The sequence below is a fragment of the Curcuma longa genome, chromosome 11 (assembly GCF_044706935.1).
Source record: "Curcuma longa cultivar G26 ecotype Majalengka, Jawa Barat chromosome 11, ITB_CL_G26_1.1, whole genome shotgun sequence".
Lineage (NCBI taxonomy): Eukaryota > Viridiplantae > Streptophyta > Magnoliopsida > Zingiberales > Zingiberaceae > Curcuma > Curcuma longa.
Genome location: NC_133871.1, coordinates 15,667,911 through 15,688,653, shown reverse-complemented (window position 1 = coordinate 15,688,653; position 20,743 = coordinate 15,667,911). Strand labels below are relative to the sequence as shown.

General features: G+C 39.3%; 2 protein-coding genes across 2 annotated transcripts; one reads left to right on the top strand and one right to left on the bottom strand.

The window, feature by feature from the left end:
• Nucleotides 1-4,277: 4,277 nt before the first annotated feature.
• Nucleotides 4,278-6,317, bottom strand: LOC141841626 (transcription repressor OFP1-like). Its single transcript, XM_074729808.1, has 2 exons — nucleotides 5,570-6,317; nucleotides 4,278-5,425 (listed from the first exon to the last, which is right to left on the bottom strand). Exon 2 carries the CDS (start codon nucleotides 5,251-5,253, stop codon nucleotides 4,396-4,398), a length of 858 nt encoding a protein of 285 aa, XP_074585909.1. The 5' UTR covers nucleotides 5,254-5,425; nucleotides 5,570-6,317; the 3' UTR covers nucleotides 4,278-4,395.
• A 537-nt stretch (nucleotides 6,318-6,854) lies between these two features.
• LOC141838400 (regulatory-associated protein of TOR 1-like) lies at nucleotides 6,855-20,743 on the top strand. Its single transcript, XM_074725856.1, has 23 exons — nucleotides 6,855-7,439; nucleotides 9,015-9,117; nucleotides 9,856-9,938; nucleotides 10,017-10,175; nucleotides 10,262-10,378; nucleotides 10,485-10,645; nucleotides 12,396-12,550; nucleotides 12,628-12,772; nucleotides 12,867-12,945; nucleotides 13,085-13,186; nucleotides 13,536-13,619; nucleotides 13,715-13,825; nucleotides 13,985-14,338; nucleotides 14,414-14,603; nucleotides 14,809-15,399; nucleotides 15,560-15,889; nucleotides 16,021-16,144; nucleotides 17,683-17,807; nucleotides 17,895-18,040; nucleotides 18,140-18,241; nucleotides 19,172-19,257; nucleotides 19,815-19,899; nucleotides 20,025-20,743. Exons 1-23 carry the CDS (start codon nucleotides 7,140-7,142, stop codon nucleotides 20,361-20,363), a joined length of 4,071 nt encoding a protein of 1,356 aa, XP_074581957.1. The 5' UTR covers nucleotides 6,855-7,139; the 3' UTR covers nucleotides 20,364-20,743.

The window sequence follows — 20,743 nt, the reverse complement described above, 5'->3', positions numbered from 1 at the left end:
GGCAACAGCGGCGGCGGCTCTCTGCTTTTTATAAGCCCGAAGAGCCGTGAAAATCGCAGCGCCAATACGAGGCCGTCACGTGGTGCGGTAGTGGTGGGAGGGTTTCCCGGGTTTCCCGTTTCCCGTTTCCCGTTTCCCGTTTCCCAATCCTGCAGTCCGATGAGGCGCATGCGAATCGCGTGAGGATAAGAGAGATGATCGAGATTCTTTATTATCCGGTGGTCTAATTCAGCTCCAATTACGGATTGGTTCAAACCGACGGACCGGATTAATCCGGCTCGATTTCAGCATTTTCTACGACTAAGCCGGAAAACGGAGCGGTGAAGCCGTCAGAATTCCGTCGACAGGGCTTCATCAATTTTTTTCACGACGGGACAACGCAACAGTCAACCGCGACGCCGACCCGGTTCAAACCGTCGTTATTTTTTTCCAAAACCGGACGCAGTGATTGGCTCGGCTCCCCTCCCCACCGACCGGGCAAGGCGGAGCGACAGGCTCCGTTTGATGACTCGAACCAGTGGAGAGGAGATGGGCCCCCACCCGATCGAAATCGAATTAAAACTGAATTTGTTGAAAATAGGCCGCCACGCCACGCCACGCGCGGATTAGGCAACCGCCCAATCACGTGGCTGTGGAATCGATTGTTTATTGCTTTACCAGAAAAAAAAAAAAAGAAAAAAATTAAAATGATAAATAAATGGGGATGGTTACGCGTCATTGAAATTAACAAGTTGCAGGAAAGGGATGGAAAGGAGACTCGGTCCTAATCGGACGATCCAACGGCTGGCGTAATTAATTTATCGTGGGGGAGAAGAAGGGTGATGGCGTCCATGTCCTGGCGAAGTCAAGTCGCACCTTAAAACAAGGACGTGATGGGAACATTTAAACCGCAATTAAATGATTGAATAATTAATTAGGGGATGAGAGTGTTTTAGGGCGGAGATTAAATACTCGTGACGGCCAAGTGATAAATAATTAAAATTATACTTATTGTCATATATTAAAATAATATTGGTAACTTTATGTTTAATCTTCACTTTATGTCCCTGCTAAATGGGATGATGGGGCATCCATTTTGATAAAGAAAGATCATCTAAACAGTGGTGGATGCACTATTGTATTTGTTAATCTTCATAATTTGCCTTGTGACGTCATTAATTATTTTATAAAAAAATACACACACATGCACAACTACATGAGCAAGTTCTGTAGTCGTAGATTAACAAAGAGCAACGTGTTAGTGTAATGGATATCTCTGAGCATTTGGCATTCTCAGGCATCGGACTTCTCAAGTAACTAACATCACAGAACATTGAGTATTTCTAAGCGTCTGGCATTTCCAAGCACTATATATCACAGTGTACCAAAAGGATCAATCAGATTAATAAGTGATCAACTATAGTTTCTTGATTTATCTCCTCACAAATGATCATGGGGTCGATAGTGTGGAGCCGCTAAGGTGGCGGATTCCACCTTTTTACAGAAAAGATCCATGTGGAGATTTTAACGGTTATTTCACTAATAACCTCTCAAGAATAACAGCTGTCCCTTAACAGCTTATTAAGGATAACAACTGTCTCCTAATAACCTCTTAAGAATAACAATTATCCCTTAACAAATTTAGTTGGAGATGACTAAAAGAATGAGTGTGGTGGGTCGACTGGACATTCTCTCTAACGATTGTCCCCTAACTTAGCTCGAACTTAGTGGAGAGAGAGGGTGAAGTGACTAAGAGTCTAGAAATGCTTTCACATCGGCTATATCATAGCCGATGAGGTTAAATCACAAATATGATTTTCTTCGTGTGGGGAAGTAACTCTTCTCTACTAAGCTCTATTCTTATTTAGTTTATATTTTTCTTTTGATTTAGCTTTTCTACAAACATTCTACTTCTTTGACTGAATACTAAATTAACATCGAAGTGCCCGTGCCGAGAGAGTTGACTAACCCTAATTTACTTTTCCTTTCAGACTACTAGATCTTAGAGATATGAAAGGTGATAACAATTTTGAGAGAGGAGGGCCTGAGCAATTAGACACCATCAGAAACAATAGTTACATATCCACGTCAAAATCATTACATAGCCCTTGCTCTTATCAATCTTATGTAGAACAAAAAATTAATACACAGGGTACGTTAATTTAAGTTATCTTACACATTATGTGATTATCAAACCCATGGTTATGAGGTATAAAATATAACCTAAGCTTAATCTTTTGCTATGGCTAGGCATTTTCTCTTGGTGTGCTTTCAACTCACAATGCGATAACGTGCCTGTAGAGTCCAGGAGTTGGGTCCTGTGGTCTGGTAGGACATGCATAGCTATCTTGTAAACTCATATATTCTCAAGTCCAAACGCTTATTGCTTTCTGTTTGCTAAAGCTGCAATTGTTGCTGTGCTTTATCACTTCGACTTGCAACCATCAAGTGCTGCGGTGCAACATTTAGAGAAGATTCGTCTCCAAATTAAATCAACCATGGACAATATGATGAATCAGCATCAGTAGTGTTTAAGTTACTTCAGTCGAAAGCCATGAATACTGCTTAACATCACTGGTGCTGACAATTTACTTTTACAAAGGTAGATTGTTAAATTATTATATATAATTGAGCAGTGTATCTATCTCATATATGGACTTGGCGTGCATGAGTCTACGTCATGGGCCAAACGAAGCTACACACAATTAGAAGACATCGTTGTCTCCGAGCTGTTGAGAGTTCAATGAACAGAGACAAACAATCACAATTCATAGAGAAACTAGGGAAAAAGGAAGCAGGATTTGTGATCGGGTTCATTTCAGCAGCACTACAAGGAATACCTAACGCATGAATGAATTCATGTTCACGTAATTCCCTTACTTGGAACGACGCTGAAAAAGTCAGCAAAAAGCTGGACTACCTGCGAAAGTGACCCACTGCTCTGCAATTAGATTGACCCACAAAATGTATAGTGAGGCAGATTTCTGGAGTTATCATCTATAAAGGTGCATTTTACTTTGCCTTTTGATTTTCTTTTCAGCAATGCATTTTCTCTGTCTGTGTCTGGAAAGTACTTGTAGATCGGTGAATTCAATCTCTGTTTTTTCCTTCTTCAGTTATTTTGACCTCAATAGCAGAGATTCAGAAAAGGTTGAAATTGGTTAAGGTTTCCTAAGAGTCGAAAGAAGTTTTTTTTTTGGTCTTAAAAGAAGTAAATATTCAAACTAAAACGTACCTGAACACACTATTTGAGGCATTCAAAAAGGTTTAGCTTTAGCTATCAAAATGGTTGCAGAAGATAAGAATTTAGTTTAACAAAACAGAGATATCTGCCCCTTTCGGGAAGAACTGGAAAATAGATGCTAATTTGAGAAATGTGTCGAACATGAATCTGGAATAGAAACACATCAGACTGCTCAAAAGTGTGATAGAAGAAAAGCATCAAAAGCTCAAACCAGTAAATTAGTTGCCCACCGTGAATAGGTTCCTTCCTTCGCCAGGAAGAAGAGAGAGTTTATACATTTGCATGTTGCTTTTGGAAGTCTGTGTCTCTGATATGATGTGTCAAATCCCAACATTACTCCAAACCAGTGTCTGTGCTGTGCAGATAATATTAAGGCTTAGGTCCTTTATGTAGTCCAGATTAAATATTTCTGATTCACTAGATGTCTCGAAAGCTTCAGGAAGTGCAGGTGAACAATATTTAAGAACCCTATCATATTAAATGGATGCCTGTGTATTAGATGAAATGAAGAGGATCTCTGTACCTTTTACATTTCACTGAAACCTTCTGCTAGCATCATGTTCATGAAACGCTGCAGTGTGCAGAAACTGCATTTGATTGTTATGGAAAAAGAAACTTTAATTGCAGACTTAAAAACTTGCACACCCGTTAACGTGCAGAGTTCCATTGTGCAGTCCCTTCCTTGGAAGATTTATGTAGATTTGTGGCAGAACTTGGTCAGCTATCTCTTTCAGAAACTGTCCTTCTTCTTAGGTTGCCTGTTCATTAAGCAGTGGTAACAAGGAACGAACGTCAGTGAGATATGTCAAATGGTGTAGGATTTATTTCCCTCGGTGTTCTTCTAAGAAAAGAGGGCATTTATTTATTTTAAAATCATACTGTTGACTCTTGCCTCTTCTAATGTCTGTCCCGTATATGGGACCATTAGAATGAGCAAATCGAAGATCTTTTCTTGGTGCTGGATTTTGTAAAAGATTTTGTTGTCACCTGCATTAAGTGATAGTGATAGTGATACTCCTTACTTTTTCGTTTACATACAATTTGTTTTGTTTTCGGAAGATTTCTGAATAAATTTAAGAGTCATATCGTTGAAGACTACATAATCTCCTACAAAATCTTATATTTCAGGAACAGATTCGATCAACATCGATCATACCAAGATTAGTACGTAATTAATTGAGATCGAACCAAATTTGCTTGAACACCTTGACGATGAGATCGTGGTACTCGTTGGAGTTGAGCGACAGATAGCAAGCGAGGAGCTCCTCCAAGTCCGTGGAAGCGCGGATGTTGTGTTCCACGATCATCTCCATCATGGAGTCCCGGAAGTCCCTCTGCGGGTCCGATGATGTCTTCACCACCGCCAAGGCACTCTCCGGCAGCGCCTTCTTCTGCCTCCGCGCTGCTCTGCTCCGGTGGGCCAGCCGCGGGGAGTTGGCGCGCACCCGCAGCCGGTGGGATCCTCCGGGGGACGACGACAACGACGGCCGCCTCTGTTCCTGCCTCTTGTCAGAACCCACAGAATACGTGTCGCCTTGCACTACCGGCTTCGTCGCGACCGGCCGGAGATTGAGCTCGACGGAGTCTCCGGCGCCCAAGTCGATGATGATGTCGGTGGCAGAGGATATGACTCTGCAACAGCACGGGTCGGACTCGCCGCTAGCGAAGTCCAAGTCCTTGCGCGGCGTCTCCGGCGGTGCTAATTCCGGGGCGGCGGAGGCGACCAGCCGCGGCCGTGCGGCGGGGGGCTTCTTCCTGCTTCCTCTCTTGGACTTCCTCGGCAGCTCCTCGAAACGGTCGGCCAAGGCTTTGCTTTTGGTGGGGGAGAAGGAGAATCTCTCCGCCTCGGCTCTGCTGGAGTAGTATAAGGAGGCTCTGCCGGGGAGGAGCTTAGCCGGCGGCGGCGGAGGCTCCGCGGCCGCGGCGCCTCTGTGCTTCTTGCTCCTATTTGCTATGTGGCTCATGTCCTTGAGCTTGTAGAACCAAGCATTGGGCATCATGCTAGATAGCCGAAATCTATAGTTCCCCATCAATGTAATCTCCAACCAGCTCAAGAACACATCCTTTTTGAAGGTGGAGGAGGAGATAAATAGGGAGAAGAACAGGAGCAGTGGCTGGAGAGCTGGGGAAGGAAATAGACTTCTGAGGCGAAGCTTTCGCACGCACGCAGTGGAGTGTGTGGGGGTCACCGCCCGTCGTGTCCTGGGAAGAGATAAACGAATGCGTGCAAACTAAAATAAAGGCCAACGCAGCTACGCAACAACGGAGAAAGAGAGAGGGACGAGATGAATTGTTTATTGAGCAGATAAGACAGGAGTATTCTATTACTAGAAATGGTTTCGTTACCAGGATGAACCAACCAGGGGTCCTCTTCAGTGGTTTTCATGGCGAGCCTGATTGATCGGCAGGTACGTGAGAGCCTGTTGAAGTTTTGACTCCGACGCCTGATAATTTGTAGCCTTGACTCCTTCCTTACGTGAACTGAACGCTGTTCTTCAATGAACTGCATCGCGTTGCGTCTTCCACATCATTCAACCAGTCTTTTCTTTGGATCCTCCTCCGTTCTCACGAAGACTGCTGCTGCTTAATTTTGTCTGCCACTTCGACGATGCGACCGCCACCTGCTGCTTTATGATCCCTCCAGTTTACCTCTTCCCATGGTTGTTACCTTTCCTTTATCTGTCTATCAATCAGTCTTATTGAACGCAAGGCCATCATCATCACAAGAAAATAAACACTACGTGATTTGGTTGTCGAGAGAGCAAACAAACTGCGGGGGGTTTGAAAGTTTTCTTCCAAACTCGATTTTAACTACTAGACGAATGAGCAAATACAAGGCGTACGTACGTACCCATCTGATTGGCCGTGGGAAAATTACAAGGATCAGAACGAAAAAGCTATCGCATTTAGAGCATCCGAGGACCCGAATCTAGACCAGCCCCCCACGCCAGATGGACACTACTCTCCCTTGGCTAACTGACAAGTGATCCGACTACAATGTTGTTTTCACCTGTTCCGTGACGTACTCAGCTCGCCTGCTGCTTCTTTTTGTTCCTTCTCGATCGTGTCGAGTGGAGCTGAGTCGATTTAGCACTCCGTCTCTCCGTCGGCTCAGATCGAGCGAACGAACGAACGAACTTGAGTTCGGTCGACGCCGAATTGGCGGCGATTTCCATGTGGGGATTTAAGGGGGGGCCAAAGCTTACCGCTCAGTGTCGGAATCCAGTTATTGCTCGTTGGACACATGCGATTTGCTGAGCTGGCGAGCAACTCCGCTTGCAACTTCCGCCTGGCCTCATGAAACGTGGTGCGAGCCAACCGTTCATCCAATGACCCATCATCACCCCCACTCTCGCATCGGGCGGACGGCGGCGTTCCGTCGCCTGGCTCAAGCAAGTGGACGGGTGGGATGGTCGTGGGCATTTTGGGAAGGCGAGGATTACAGCTAAAAGGCAGGAATGGCTCAGGCGGACGCAGAGCGCGGTGGGCGGCTTAATAATAATTTTTTGTTTTTTTAATTTATTCACTTTTTGAACTTTCCTTTTATAACTGGTTTATTATTATGATATTTTTTTATTAATAAATTTATTTTTTTACCATTTTTTCTTTTGTTCTTCTGCTGGCTCGCCTCTCTTTCCTCTTGCTATTTCGCCCGCCTCCACGCCCTCGCGAGGGGAAAAAAAAACCTAGACCTAGGGTTTGCGTCCGCCACCCCAGCGAGCGTCGAGGACAGAGCTGGATTGCTTCTCCTTTCTCCTCCGGATCTCCATGCGCCGCTGGGCCAGCGGCTTCGTTGATTAGGCTGCGCGTCGGATCTCCGTCGATCGGAGAGGGGAGAAGAGCCGGCGTGGTCGTCGAGTAGGGCTTCCCGGTTTCGTGATGATGGCGGCGGCCGGGCGGGGGGACCGTTGACTGGATGGCATTGGGAGATCTGATGGCATCCAGGTTGTCCGTGTCGTCGCCGTCCGTTTCGAATCATTTGGATGAGTTCTCTGGCCGGGAGGATGGGGGAGCGTCCGTGGGAGAGAGGGAGCAGGATGCGGTGTCTTCGACTGGGAGCAACTTGCCGGTGACGGCAGCTGCGGGAGCCACCAGCATGGCGTACTTGCCTCAGACAGTCGTGCTCTCGGAATTCCGGCACGAGGGTTTTGAGGATTGCGCGGAGGTGGGGCCTTCGGATAGCGGGTTGGTGTCGAAGTGGCGGCCTAAGGACCGGGTAATGTGTTTCTGTATTCTTTCCCGTCAGTTGCTTTGAAATGTTACTCCGCGGTGAAAAGATGTTCCTGATTCTATTTGATGGCTCATGAGGTTTTAGTTTTCCTGAGAAAAAACACTAGTTTTTAGTGTGACTGGAAGAGTGAAAGCAAGATTTGCGCTGGAAAGATAAATGATGAATGCAAAGTCACTGTTTTATTTTCTTACTGGGAATTTAAATTTGTATTTGAGTGAAGTCAATCTGAAATTATGTAAGATTGTGGAATATTTGTTAGTTTAAATTTCTTGGGAAATCTTATGCCTGTTTATGCTTCAATTTTCTTTTTGTTGCCGAAGGAAAAGTTTGAATTTGCAGTGAACACCAATGGTGCGGCAAGTCATTTGCTTTTGAGTTGTAATGTTGTATATGTGGCAATGTCAGTGTTAAGCTGCCAAGTTATCCTTGATTCAGTACTCTTTCACTTAAAACCAGTTATAGTATTACTCACTTGATTATAAGATTGAAATCAAATTTAGTTCTTCATGTTTGGGTTACAGTGTAAATTGCTTATCAACTAATTGTATTTGAAAAGCACCATGGTTGACATTTGTTGCAAATATTATTACAAACATATAATCCACTTTTGAATTAGAAGATACAATTGTAATTATGCTTATGTCTGTTCTTAAGTTCAGTCAATTATCTTGATGGTGGATTAAGTAATAAAGTTTGTCAACTGGAAGGATTCATAGATGTCGAAATTGTATTAAAAAAAACATTAGAAGACAAGTTGAAATTACAAAATAGAGTAGCCATTTTTTTAACAGGAAAAGATGATGGATATGATTTTTTGTATCATACTAGGATTTTTCTGCAATTTACGTCATTTAGGTCTAAGTGAATCTGTTGCAGTATATTATTTGTTTCAATGGACTTTGTGTTTAAATATATTGAAGTCTACATTAAATGATTCAGCATAGCATTTCATCTACTTGATTTAGGTTGCCATTAGTACTGATCAGATACTGCATAAATTAACTTCCATTAACTTCTTGTTGCCTTCATTCAGCCATCAAACGAGAATAGGTTAGACGATGAACATGGTTGTTGGCATCATGAGTTTTTAGAACTAGCAAATGGATTTTGATTGCAAATCTTACAATATGCAATTGGGTGTTCGTGAACTAGTTAGCTGCATGTCAAATTTTAGTAGAGATGATGACTATGCAATACATTTCCCAATTCATTGTGTCACATCATGCAAAAATAGTTTCTCTGTTCTTAAACTTTGTTGGAGATGTTATGGCTCTCCTTTTGGGAAAAAATGTTGTTCTTGGGGATAAATTATTCGAGATTCAAATTAAGCTGATAGCAAGGGAAATTTTCTTTATGTGCTTTAAATGTTAATTATGTATGAGTAAAATGGTTGTGTTATCTGTGACTTTTCTTTATTATATTCTGGATTTTTTTGTTCATTATACTTCTCACAATGTACTTTATTGGTAACGTTGATAAAGGGCATTATTGTTCCTGTCTCTTATAAATTTTAATTTGAATGCCTTCCTATATATTAATTTTATGAGTTTTGTAATACAGCTTAAGACAGGATGCGTGGCGCTCGTGTTATGTTTAAATATTGGTGTTGACCCGCCTGATGTTATTAAAATATCTCCTTGTGCCCGGATGGAGTGTTGGATAGGTGAATTGGGACTTTACCTCTGTTCTTTTTTGTCAATTACATTGAGTTTAGCTTATTGTAATATTTTGAAGTCATTGGCTGTACTGAGAAGTGGATAATTCATGAAGTATATTTCCTGTGCCTGTGTGATATCAATGTTTTATTTTTTAAAATCTAAACTTAGAATGAGAATCATGTTTTCCCTAGATGGTCTGAGATTGACGTTACAGGTGTTTCATGCTTTCCACTTCTTATGAGTTGATAATCAGGGAACAGGGAACATAAACAAAAAGGTTAAATTCATTATGTTCGTCACTAAATCACCAAACTATAGTATATCTTCTACCAAATTGTTTCAATTTCTACATGTGCATTTTTCTGGGTTAGTCCACTCAATTTCTTATAGTGAACTTGTAATTTTAAATGAGATGCACTCTTATACAGAATGGAATTAGAGTCCCATTCTGTATGGAGGGCTGCAAGCTTTTTTGCAAACACCAAATTACTGGTGCATGTTCTAGTAAGGCTGCATTCTTTTGGTTGATTTTAGAACTTTTTTACATGATTTACTATGCTTTCAAGTCAGATGAAAAGACCAGTTAAATTCTTAGTACTAGAAGAGCTGATACAACAATTTCAGTGCTACTGATCGTTGTATCAGCTCTTCTAGTCCTAAGATTTTAACTTGGCTTTTAATCTGACTTCAGATTGCTGTTTGATGTTTGTACTTAAAATTTACTTTTTTTTTGTTGCCAACAGATCCACATTCTATGGCTGCTCCAAAAGCTCTTGAAACAATTGGAAGGGCATTGCATGCTCAATATGAGCGCTGGCAACCTCGGGTATTGCAATATTTAACTTCTAAATGCTTTATCTATTAGCTTTATTGAATATTATTATAATCTTTAACTGTGCAACAGGCTCGTTATAAGCTCCAACTTGATCCCACCGTGGAGGAAGTGAAGAAGCTTTGTAATACTTGCCGGAAATATGCGAGGTCAGAAAGGGTTCTATTCCATTATAATGGGCATGGAGTGCCTAAGCCTACAGCAAATGGAGAAATTTGGGTCTTCAACAAGGTTTATCTGTGATTATAATATGACCCTTTCCTGTTTGAGAGTGTTGTTTGGCATACTAATTGTTTATAAATTTCCATTCTTAGCAGAGCTACACACAATATATTCCATTACCAATCAATGAGCTTGACTCGTGGCTTAAGACACCTTCGATCTATGTGTTTGACTGTTCTGCAGCAGGGATGATTGTCAAAACCTTTCTAGAGGTTTTATTTCTTACCCAACAGATAGTATACATTTGATTGTTATATTGACAAATAGTTTGCTAATAGCCAGTATTTTGATGCATTTAAATCTTGTATGTTCTTATAGCGCCAAGATTGGAACACTTCTGGTTCTTCTGGTTCCTCATCAAAGGATTTTATTTTGCTTGCTGCTTGTGAAGCCCACGAGACTCTTCCACAGAGTGTTGAATTTCCTGCTGATGTGTTCACATCCTGCCTCACTACACCTATTAAAATGGCATTGCGTTGGTCAGTTATCTAGAGTCTTTGTGCTTCATTTGTTTTTCTTTGGAATTCATTTGCTCATGAATTTTATACTTACTGTAGATTATCATCTTCAATTATTGGTGCAGATAGTCTGTTAAATTAATGTGAGCAATAGCAATGTTGTATTCAATTGTCATATGAGCAATCTGCTAACTGCATCAAAGTACTCAATGGTGGATGTTGCATTTCATGTTCCCAACGGTAGTCTGGAAAGTAAGGTTTAGATAGAACTGAAGTCACACTTGTCTTACATTAGGATAGGCACATTGCCCTTGAAGTAGAATTTAGGAATTTAGCAGATTGTACAACTCAGCTTCAAAAGGGATAATAGTGGTTAAATTTTAAATCTTTATTGAGATATCAATTTCCATTTGAATAATCTGCTAACTGCATGAGGTTGTGCAATTTGGCTTCAAAAGGGATAATGGTGGTTGAATTTTAAATCTTTACTCAGTATTCTTTTTTTTTATTTCTTTGTTGGGTTTGTCTTTATCCAATTTGAACGGTTGGGGTTTCATAAATCTAGTTTAATGAAGGTAAGAAATTCATTGAATTATTGTGGCCTTCTATTGGAATCAATGTCTTGATCTTGTACTGATTTTGGTCATTGATTGGATTGGCAGTGACCTGGTTTTGGATTGTTTCACCCTTTTTATCTAATCTCACATAGTTTATTTTACTACAAAATAAAAAAAATTATTTGTTTGATATTTAATTTTTCACAAGATTTGCCAGAAAAAAGCTTAATCTTGACAGAGATTTATGGTGAATGGTTGATATGAGGCGTTGGAGGGGAATATTGGAGGTGGATGAGTCTTAACCAGATGAAAGGCTTCCATGGGTAAAGCCATTGGGTTCATTCTCTATCTTTACCTACCAGTATCAGAGCCCGTATTAGGCTTAGGATGTGACACGACCAGTGCTCACTTGTACATCTCTATCTCCACACAATTGCATTATCACACTGGGTATGTCCTTGCTTATGGCTGAGAAGAGTTGAACAAATTGAGATCACACTCCTCACCCGTGGATGCGGTGGTTAAATCTTATAATTACTGTACCCATTAGGCAATTGCAAATGTGGCACTGTACTGGCTTAGGAAGAGTTGCAGCCCCTGCAATTTGAATGAGATTAGATGGGAAACCACATGAAAAGACGTGCAATTTACTCTAATTGTTGACAAATTTGGCTACTTGAATTTTTTGACTCTGCCAAGCAACAGCTTAAACAACTGGATAATTGACAAAGTGATAAATTCATATGAGCAGGTAAAGTGGTAAAGAACTAAACATGTCCTAATAGTAATGCCATATTTCTATTAAGTCTTCATTAGTTATTTGCGGTCACAGGTCATTTTGAATTGCACATTAGTTTGCCTTCTTGCTAGCATGCTCTCATCTCAGAAATGGAATTTTTGTTTTTTATCTTATTGCATTTTTCGCAGTCAATGACATCATCTTGGCGTACACATGAATGGACTTGCACTATCGTAGAGTTCCTTGATTGTTTGTAATATATATGATATAGATAATCTAAAACTTCCAATTGTTTCACTTTTATTTCTATGAGTTTATTTATCGCATACGTTAAAGAACCCAATTTTATCCTATATCTTGTTACCTGGGTCTAATGAACGGTTGAAAAATCTTGCATCTATATTTATATTTGCAACTTCTGGCAAAGTCTTTAGGACTTTGAATTCATTAAGATTTCACAATCTTTGTCATTCAGGTTTTGCTCTCGATCTTTGCTTCATGATTCACTCAACTACTCTCTTATCGATCAAATTCCTGGGCGTCAAAATGACCGAAAGACACTTCTAGGGGAGTTGAATTGGATTTTTACTGCTGTCACTGACACAATTGCATGGAATGTCCTTCCTCATGGTATTAGAAATATTATACATTTTAAGATTTCTTGAAGGCGAATGGATTGTACAATAGGGTTAAATTCATCTGTGCAGAGCTTTTCCAAAGACTGTTTAGGCAAGATTTGTTAGTTGCAAGTCTTTTTCGCAATTTCTTACTTGCTGAGCGAATTATGAGAGCTGCCAACTGCTCTCCTGTTTCATATCCATTGTTGCCGCCAACTCATCAGCATCATATGTGGTAGGTAGTTGGTGATTGTTCTGGCTTTCTCTCTCTCTGTATGAATCTAGACCTTTTGTGCTCCTATACTTGGCATATGTGTTATTTATTTCAGGGATGCATGGGACATGGCTGCTGAAATTTGCTTGTCTAAACTTCCACAGTTGATTGCCGATCCAAATGCTGACTTCCAGGTACCCTTCTTGCAGTGTAGATTTACATTCTTTAGGTTTTGTGTGGTTGTTAGTAGATTGCTGGCATACTTTATATAATTTTCATTTTTATGTCATTTCTAGAGACTCTTCACTGATATTTTTTACATGTCTAAATCAGCCAAGCCCATTCTTCACTGAGCAACTCACAGCTTTTGAGGTGTGGCTAGACCATGGTTCTGAACACAAGAAACCACCGGAGCAGCTACCAATAGTTCTTCAGGTAAGCACTTGGGCATAGTGGTAATGCTCCAACACCCTTAGTCTAGTGCCTTCTATGTTGAAGTACCTTTCTGCTGTGCCATTAAAGTTTCCTAATTTAGGGAATGGTTCGACAGTGAAGTGAACCATCAAATATATTAGATGGCTACATCTATAGAGTCTTTGCCACCTAGACCATCTTCATAGAACCTACCAATAGTTTCACTCAAAATTAATCATCTGAGCATTAATTGTAGAGGAGTTTCTTGTCACCCTATTTTATTGTACTTTGGCTTATAGTGTAGGTGATAACCCAAAAATTTTATATATCACAATACAATATAAACTTACATCTACCTAATGCTTTTCAGGTTTTACTAAGCCAGTCTCACCGTTTCCGGGCATTGGTTCTCTTAGGAAGATTCCTTGATATGGGACCTTGGGCTGTGGATCTGGTTGGTGAATGCTGTTTGTTGACTTTGTTCTTTTCTAATTCTCATGACTGATAGCCATGAATTTGTCTAAATTGGTTCTAACTGATTTTTTGTAGGCCTTATCTGTTGGCATCTTTCCTTATGTCCTAAAGCTTTTACAAACCACTGCTACTGAATTGCGACAAATACTGGTGTTCATTTGGACCAAAATTCTTGCCCTTGATAAGGTATATGGTTATAAGTTGTGATATTTTTTTTTTTGTGTGATTGAAATCATGTTGTAGAGTGGAGCAAAGGCATCCACAAGCCGTTGTTTCAAATTTATGGATTTGCCACCTTCTGGATAATAACTAATTTGTCACCTACATTGTTTGCTACGAGATTAGTCTTGTCAGGTAGATCTGGTAAAAGATGGCGGTCACACATATTTTATCAGGTTTCTTGATAGCATGGATGCCTATCCTGAGCAGCGAGCAATGGCTGCTTTTGTCTTGGCAGTTGTAGTGGATGGACATCGTCGGGGACAAGAAGCATGCATTGAAGCAAACTTGATAAATGTGTGCCTAAAGCATTTACAACTTGCGAATCCAAGTGATGGGCAAACTGAGCCTTTACTTCTTCAATGGCTTTGTCTATGTCTGGGCAAACTCTGGGAAGATTTTCCAGAAGCACAAGTCATAGGTTTGCAAGCAGATGCACCAGCAATAATTTTACCTTTATTATTGGAGCCACAACCTGAGGTAGAATTTCTACACCTTTGTAGTCTATATTTTACTTGGAAAATTCAATTTTCTAGTCCAACATTTGTTTGGCAGGTTAGAGCTTCTGCTATTTTTGCTTTGGGAACCCTTATTGATGTTGCATCTGTCTCGTTTGGTGATGGACATGGTGTTGATGAGGACTTTGATGATGACGAAAAGATAAAAGCTGAGCTGAATATCATTAAAAACCTTCTACAACTTGCTGTGGATGGAAGTCCTTTGGTAAGGGCTGAGGTTGCTGTAGGTATGTGCAAACTATTAAAGCTTTATGGATTTTCACATCAAAATGCCATTCACTTCTTGAGGCCTTCCTTTGCTGCGCTTTTTGTTGATATTTCTACCTTATCACTATGGGATAGGTTGCTCTCTTTTTATTGGTTTCTCAGTTTCTGCTCTTAATTTGATTTCACAACTCAGATGTTATTAACTAAGGCTCAAATGTTTTACAGCTCTTGCCCGCTTTGCCTTTTCTTACAACAAACCTCTTAAGTCAACTGCGGCTGAAAATTGGAAGCCTCTGAGCTCTCTGCCATCTCTTGCCAGCATAAATCATCTGAACAGCTATACACCCAGCCAATTTGTGCAGGTGGGAAGCTCAATCTCACATATTGGTCCTGTATTAAGAGGAAATAGTGAGAGCAATACTGCTGGTAGAGAAGTAAGGATATCCACAAGTAGCCCCATTGCATCAGTTGGCATAATGCATGGTTCTCCGCTCTCTGATGATTCTTCTCATCATTCTGATTCTGGTATACTGACCAAAGAAATTGGTAGTAATGGGGTCATTAATTGCTCTAGAGCAAGACCTTTTGACAATGCTCTATGTTCTCAGTTTACTATGGCTTTGTGTAATATGACAAAGGATCCTTCTCCTCGTGTTGCGAACCTTGCCCGAAGAGCACTTTCCATAATTGGTATTGAACTAGTGGTTACAAAAACTCCAAGGTTAGGTATAAACCATGGAGATTCTTCTGTCCCATCTCACACTTCTAATCTTCCTGGATTGGCGCGCTCATCTTCATGGTTTGACTTGAATGCTGGTACCCATCTGTTTCTTTAAAATTTTTGATACATAAGACTTTAAAACTTTCTTCTGTACTATAACATAAATGTTCTGCAATTTATATTTTGTTATTTTAAGTTGAGAAAATTTGTTTTTTGCTTCTCTATTTTTAAATATATAGATATTAATTAATTCAGGTCAGATATCTGTGGCATTCCGGACACCTCCTGTTAGCCCTCCTCGTCAAAGTTATATGGCAGGACTTCGCCGAGTATGTTCTCTCGAGTTCAGGCCACATCAACTGAATTCTCCAGATACTGGACTAGCTGATCCACTTCTAGGAGCTGCTGGATCTTCTGGTGGTTCTGAGCGGAGCTTACTTCCACAATCAACTATCTACAATTGGAGTTGTGGCCATTTTTCTAGACCACTTCTTGCTGGAGCAGATGATAATGAAGAAACTATTTCTAGAAGGGAAGAAAGAGAGAGGATTGCTTTAGATCGCATTGTTAAATGCCAACATTCTTGTGAGTATTCTGATAGTTATTATGGCACAATTTTTATTTGTAGTGCATCTGTTTTCATAATATGACTTGCATGTTGGTTATTTTTTTCCATCTGTGCGAAATTGACTTGCACACACCGTATGCTGTTCCAGCTAATGTAAAACTTGCCAATCAAATTGCTAGCTGGGACACCAAGTTTGAAACAGGCATGAAGGCTTCACTGCTCTTACCTTTTTCTCCAATTGTAGTTGCTGCTGATGAGAACGAACAGATCAGGTAACACATTTAATGAGCTCACATTTTTACTATGTTTTCTTTCATATTAATTTAGTTTTTGAACTTCCATGTACTACATGAAAATATTCATCTTTTGGAATTTACTTTCTAGAATAGTTGCCTTTTTTTATTGTTCGAATTTTTATTTTGTTAGTCATATCTTATATTATAAGCTAGAAGGGGAGCCTTGGCGCAACGGTAAGGTTGCTGCCATGTGACATAGAGGTCACGGGTTCAAATCCTGGAAACAGCCTCTTGCCAAAGGCAAGGTAAGGCTTTATTTTGGACCTCGCATGGTGGGAGTCACCGGGCTGCCCTCTATCTTATATTATAAGCTACTCATTGACACTCTCTAGTCCTGCTATAATTTGCACCATCCATGAAATATTTGACATCCTAAAATTCCAATGGCATTGTCTTGGTTCATTTTATCAACTATATTGGGATTCTTAGATTGAAAGATGTCATTCGACATCATTCTTATTATCATTCTCATCTTTAAACAATGTCGTGTAACTAATTTAGGTTGGCACATGAATCTTTCCCCAATTGAGCTCTACTTTGTTGATTTGATATAATTATTTGTAGACTCGATGAGCAATTGCATAATTCTTTTTTCACATTGAAGATGGTAAGCGTGCAAAGCTAATTCTGGTGAAACAGTTTATTGAGGTTTTCCAGGTTAAACCAGTAGTCCAAATGCTCAACTGATTAATGCACACAATATCTGTGATAATTTAATATGATTAAATTGATGTAACTACAGATTGTTACTCTTTACAGTGGTTCAATTGAACAGGTTATAATATCTGTAGGTTTGGATGGTCTGAAGTGAGGTGCTTATCTGATGAAAAGGCATTTTGTTGGTACTTGATGTTTATGAAGTTTTCTTTCAAGACGGTCCTAACATCTTTGTCAACATTTTACATATAGGAAGTAGGGTGAATATGGCGAAATTTTTTTGATCATCCAATGGCTTAAATCTAGGTTAAATCTTGATTAAAGTTCCTAAATATTATGCTATTTTGAACAAAGTCAACTTTTGGCGGAGAAACCTCCAATGGCTTAAATCTAGGTTAAATCTTGATTAAAGTTCCTAAATATTATGCTATTTTGAACAAGTCAACTTTTGGCGGAGAAACCTAAGAATCATAACCTAGATGTTTATAATTTATAGATTCAACTATGCCCCATGTTTACGTTCACCACCAGGTGATTGATCACACCTAAAAAATCAAGTAGAACAACAGCATGCAGGTTTGCTATTTGTGTATTGCTACATGAATCTTAAGCTATGATCTAACCACTTTTGAGCTTCAACAATAATCATTTCTTTCTTTTCTGATCATAGAATCTCAATGGTCATCTTTGAACATGTCAATATCACTTAATGACTTAATCCATTTCCTCACATTTTGTAATTTGTTGGAGCTATTTTTTCTAGTAACCTCACATTTTGTAAGATATTAATCAGTCTGTAGTAACTGTCTGGGTATTGTGATTATAATTGCTCAATCTTAAAATTGAAATGTTATCAGGGTATGGAATTATGAAGAAGCTACTACTTTGAACAGTTTTGATAATCATGAATCATCTGATAGAGGGATATCCAAGCTCTCCCTTGTGAATGAACTCGATGACAGCTTGCTTCTAGTTGCTTCAAGTAAGCCACCTTATTAATCACCTACTGTTTTACAGGAGAGCCTTTTTGAGCTAAAAGATTCTGGTTTTGCATACTCGTGTACTATAGGTGATGGAAATGTTCGCTTTTGGAAAAATTTCATGGAACGAGGGAAACAGAAACTTGTATCAGCATTCTCTTCACTTCAAGTTCATCGGAGTGCAGCTCGTGGCACAGCTGCTGTTGTTGATTGGCAGCAACAGTCTGGTTATTTGGTACTACAATTTTCACTCTTGTTCCACCTTATGGGTTATCTTTGTATTTTATCATGTATGTGATTTTGATGCAAGGGTTTCTTTCCAACTTAATTTTAGTATTCTTCTGGAGGCACATCATCTGTCCTACTTTGGGATCTGGACAAAGAGCAGCTAGTTAGCACCATCCCGTCATCATCTGACAGCTGCATATCAGCTTTGGTGAGAGCTGATTTGCTTATTCTTTTCTTCAGTATGCAGAAGAGTGATTCAGAAGTCTACTTCTCCATAGGCATTTGCAGCTAGATATTCTTAATTTCTATCCAATTTAAGAACCACTAAATATGTCTTTTTTGTATGTTTAATTCTTCATCAGGTGTGCTTCAGACACCTATTGTATTCCTGATTTCTTTGCTTACAGGAAGTCAACCAAAGATGAAGTTGAGATGACATCTCAACCTGAATCCTAGAGGAATAGTTTCTGTACTCCCCAACATTTTGATCTACCATACAAACTAGACTATAAGATGCTTTCTGGTTTAATACTTATTTTCTTAGCATCTTATGTTAAGACTCTTCTGCTTTGCAAGATATGTTAGCTTTGTTCCTCATTATTTGGTTTAAAGATCACCCATTTAATTAAAAGCTTTCATAAAGCACCAGTGTCACTTTGGCAACATTATCTGTTTTTTTTTTTGTTATTTTAGCAAGGTATCATTATTCTGAAATATGTTCTAAAAGATTGAGATGATACATTATATGGTTGAAATATATTGTGTGAATTATTCAGCTCTAATTGTTTTGGAACTACATATGCGCCTTGATTTTTATTCATTCTTGTTTTCTTTTGGAATTATTGTAGCTTCATTCTGGTGCTGAAATAGAAATGTCTAAAGCTCATTTGAAATTCTCTGTACCTCTGTATTTGTGATCTAGTGCATGAAAAAAAAGTACAAGGTGTTAGTATGGTAAAGTATGCCTAGTATTTTTCAAGTTATCTAAATCTTCATATTTTAGATTTAGCTCTTCCTTTTTTGTATATACTTATAATTGTTCTTCTCATGTCTACATTACAGTGTCACTGATTATTACTTTACTTGCTTGGGTTTTTTCCTTTAATCTTTATGCCAATGGATTTCTTCATTCTTGCAGTCTGCTTCTCAAGTTCAGGGGGGTCAATTTGCAGCTGGCTTTGTTGATGGTACTATCAGGATATATGACATTCGAACTCCTGAAATGTGAGAATGATATGCTTGGTTTAAACTGACTTGGATTTTCCCATATAATATTGTGCACATTTTAGTTGATCCTATTATCTAGAAACAATTTATGCTGAAATTAGCAGTTGTGACTGTATCTTAAATGTTGTGGTAATATTCTTCCTGGCCATCATATGGCTGCATCATAGCTACATTGTACTTGTGGTTACTTAAGTTTCATTCTTTGGTTTAATCTTTAAATTTCTGCCAACTACTACACGAGAAATGTCCACTATATGCAAATCTGATTATTGCTTTGTAAAGGTGTCAATCTTTATATAATATGCAATCATTTATCATAGTTTCGTATGTTTGCATGTAACTTGCTTTAAGTCTATTTACTAATACAGATAATCTATGTTCCTTAAAACATGCAATCATGTAGTAATTTCTCAAACATTATCTATGCACATGTCTGCCAATGAGTGCATAATATCTGAATTTAAAACCTTTTCTTTCCTCTGGTGTTGAATGTTTCTTTTATTATCATTCTCCATTTGAATATCTTTGTTGAATTTCTACTTCTGATCTTGTAGGCCGGTCGGCACTGCTCAGCCTCACACACAGAAGGTAGAGAAGGTTGTGGGAATTGGTTTTCAGCCTGGACTTGATACAACTAAGGTTGGAAATATAAGGCTCAAAATTCTGGTGTTATTTACATTTTTGACCTACAATATTTTTAGATAATATTAGGTGGATATCAGCTGTTTTATTTCTTTTTCTTAACTTCATTTATTCAAATGCAGATTGTCAGTGCATCGCTAGCTGGGGATATACAGTTCCTGGATGTTAGAAACCAATCTGAACCATATCTTACCATTGATGCACATAGGGGCTCCCTTGCTGCCTTGGCAATTCATCGGCATGCTCCAATTATTGCAAGTGGTTCTGCTAAGCAAATTGTGAAGGTTTTCAGTCTAAAAGGAGAGCAGCTAAGCATCATCAGATATTACCCTACTTTCATGGCTCAGAGAATAGGTTCTGTTAGCTGTCTCACTTTCCACCCGTACAGAGTACTCCTTGCTATTGGTGCGGCCGATGCCTGTGTATCTATCTATGCAGATGACACTTACCAAACAAGATGACTTGCTTTTGGCAACGTTCAAACCTTCAGACCTGATGAAGGAACATGGAAATTTCAAATTTAATAATCAAGGAGATGGTAACTGCATTTGCTCCAGATTGTGACATCTGGCTGCACAACTCTGCTTTGCATGTGAAATTTGTATCTTACAGTGTTCGTTAGCCTCCTCAAAAGAGGGTCACACTTCATCAGAATTCTTGCATCACCGTTGGAGGCTCTCACTAATAATAATATTTAGGTAAAAGTTGTACATAGTCTCTTTTATGTTTATGCTTTCTTTTTCTTATTTAAATTTTCTTGATCATTTTCTTGCTTTGCTTTGTTCAAAGTTGTAAAATTGCACTTTCATATTATAAATTAAGTATTGGCTGCTTTTAGGAA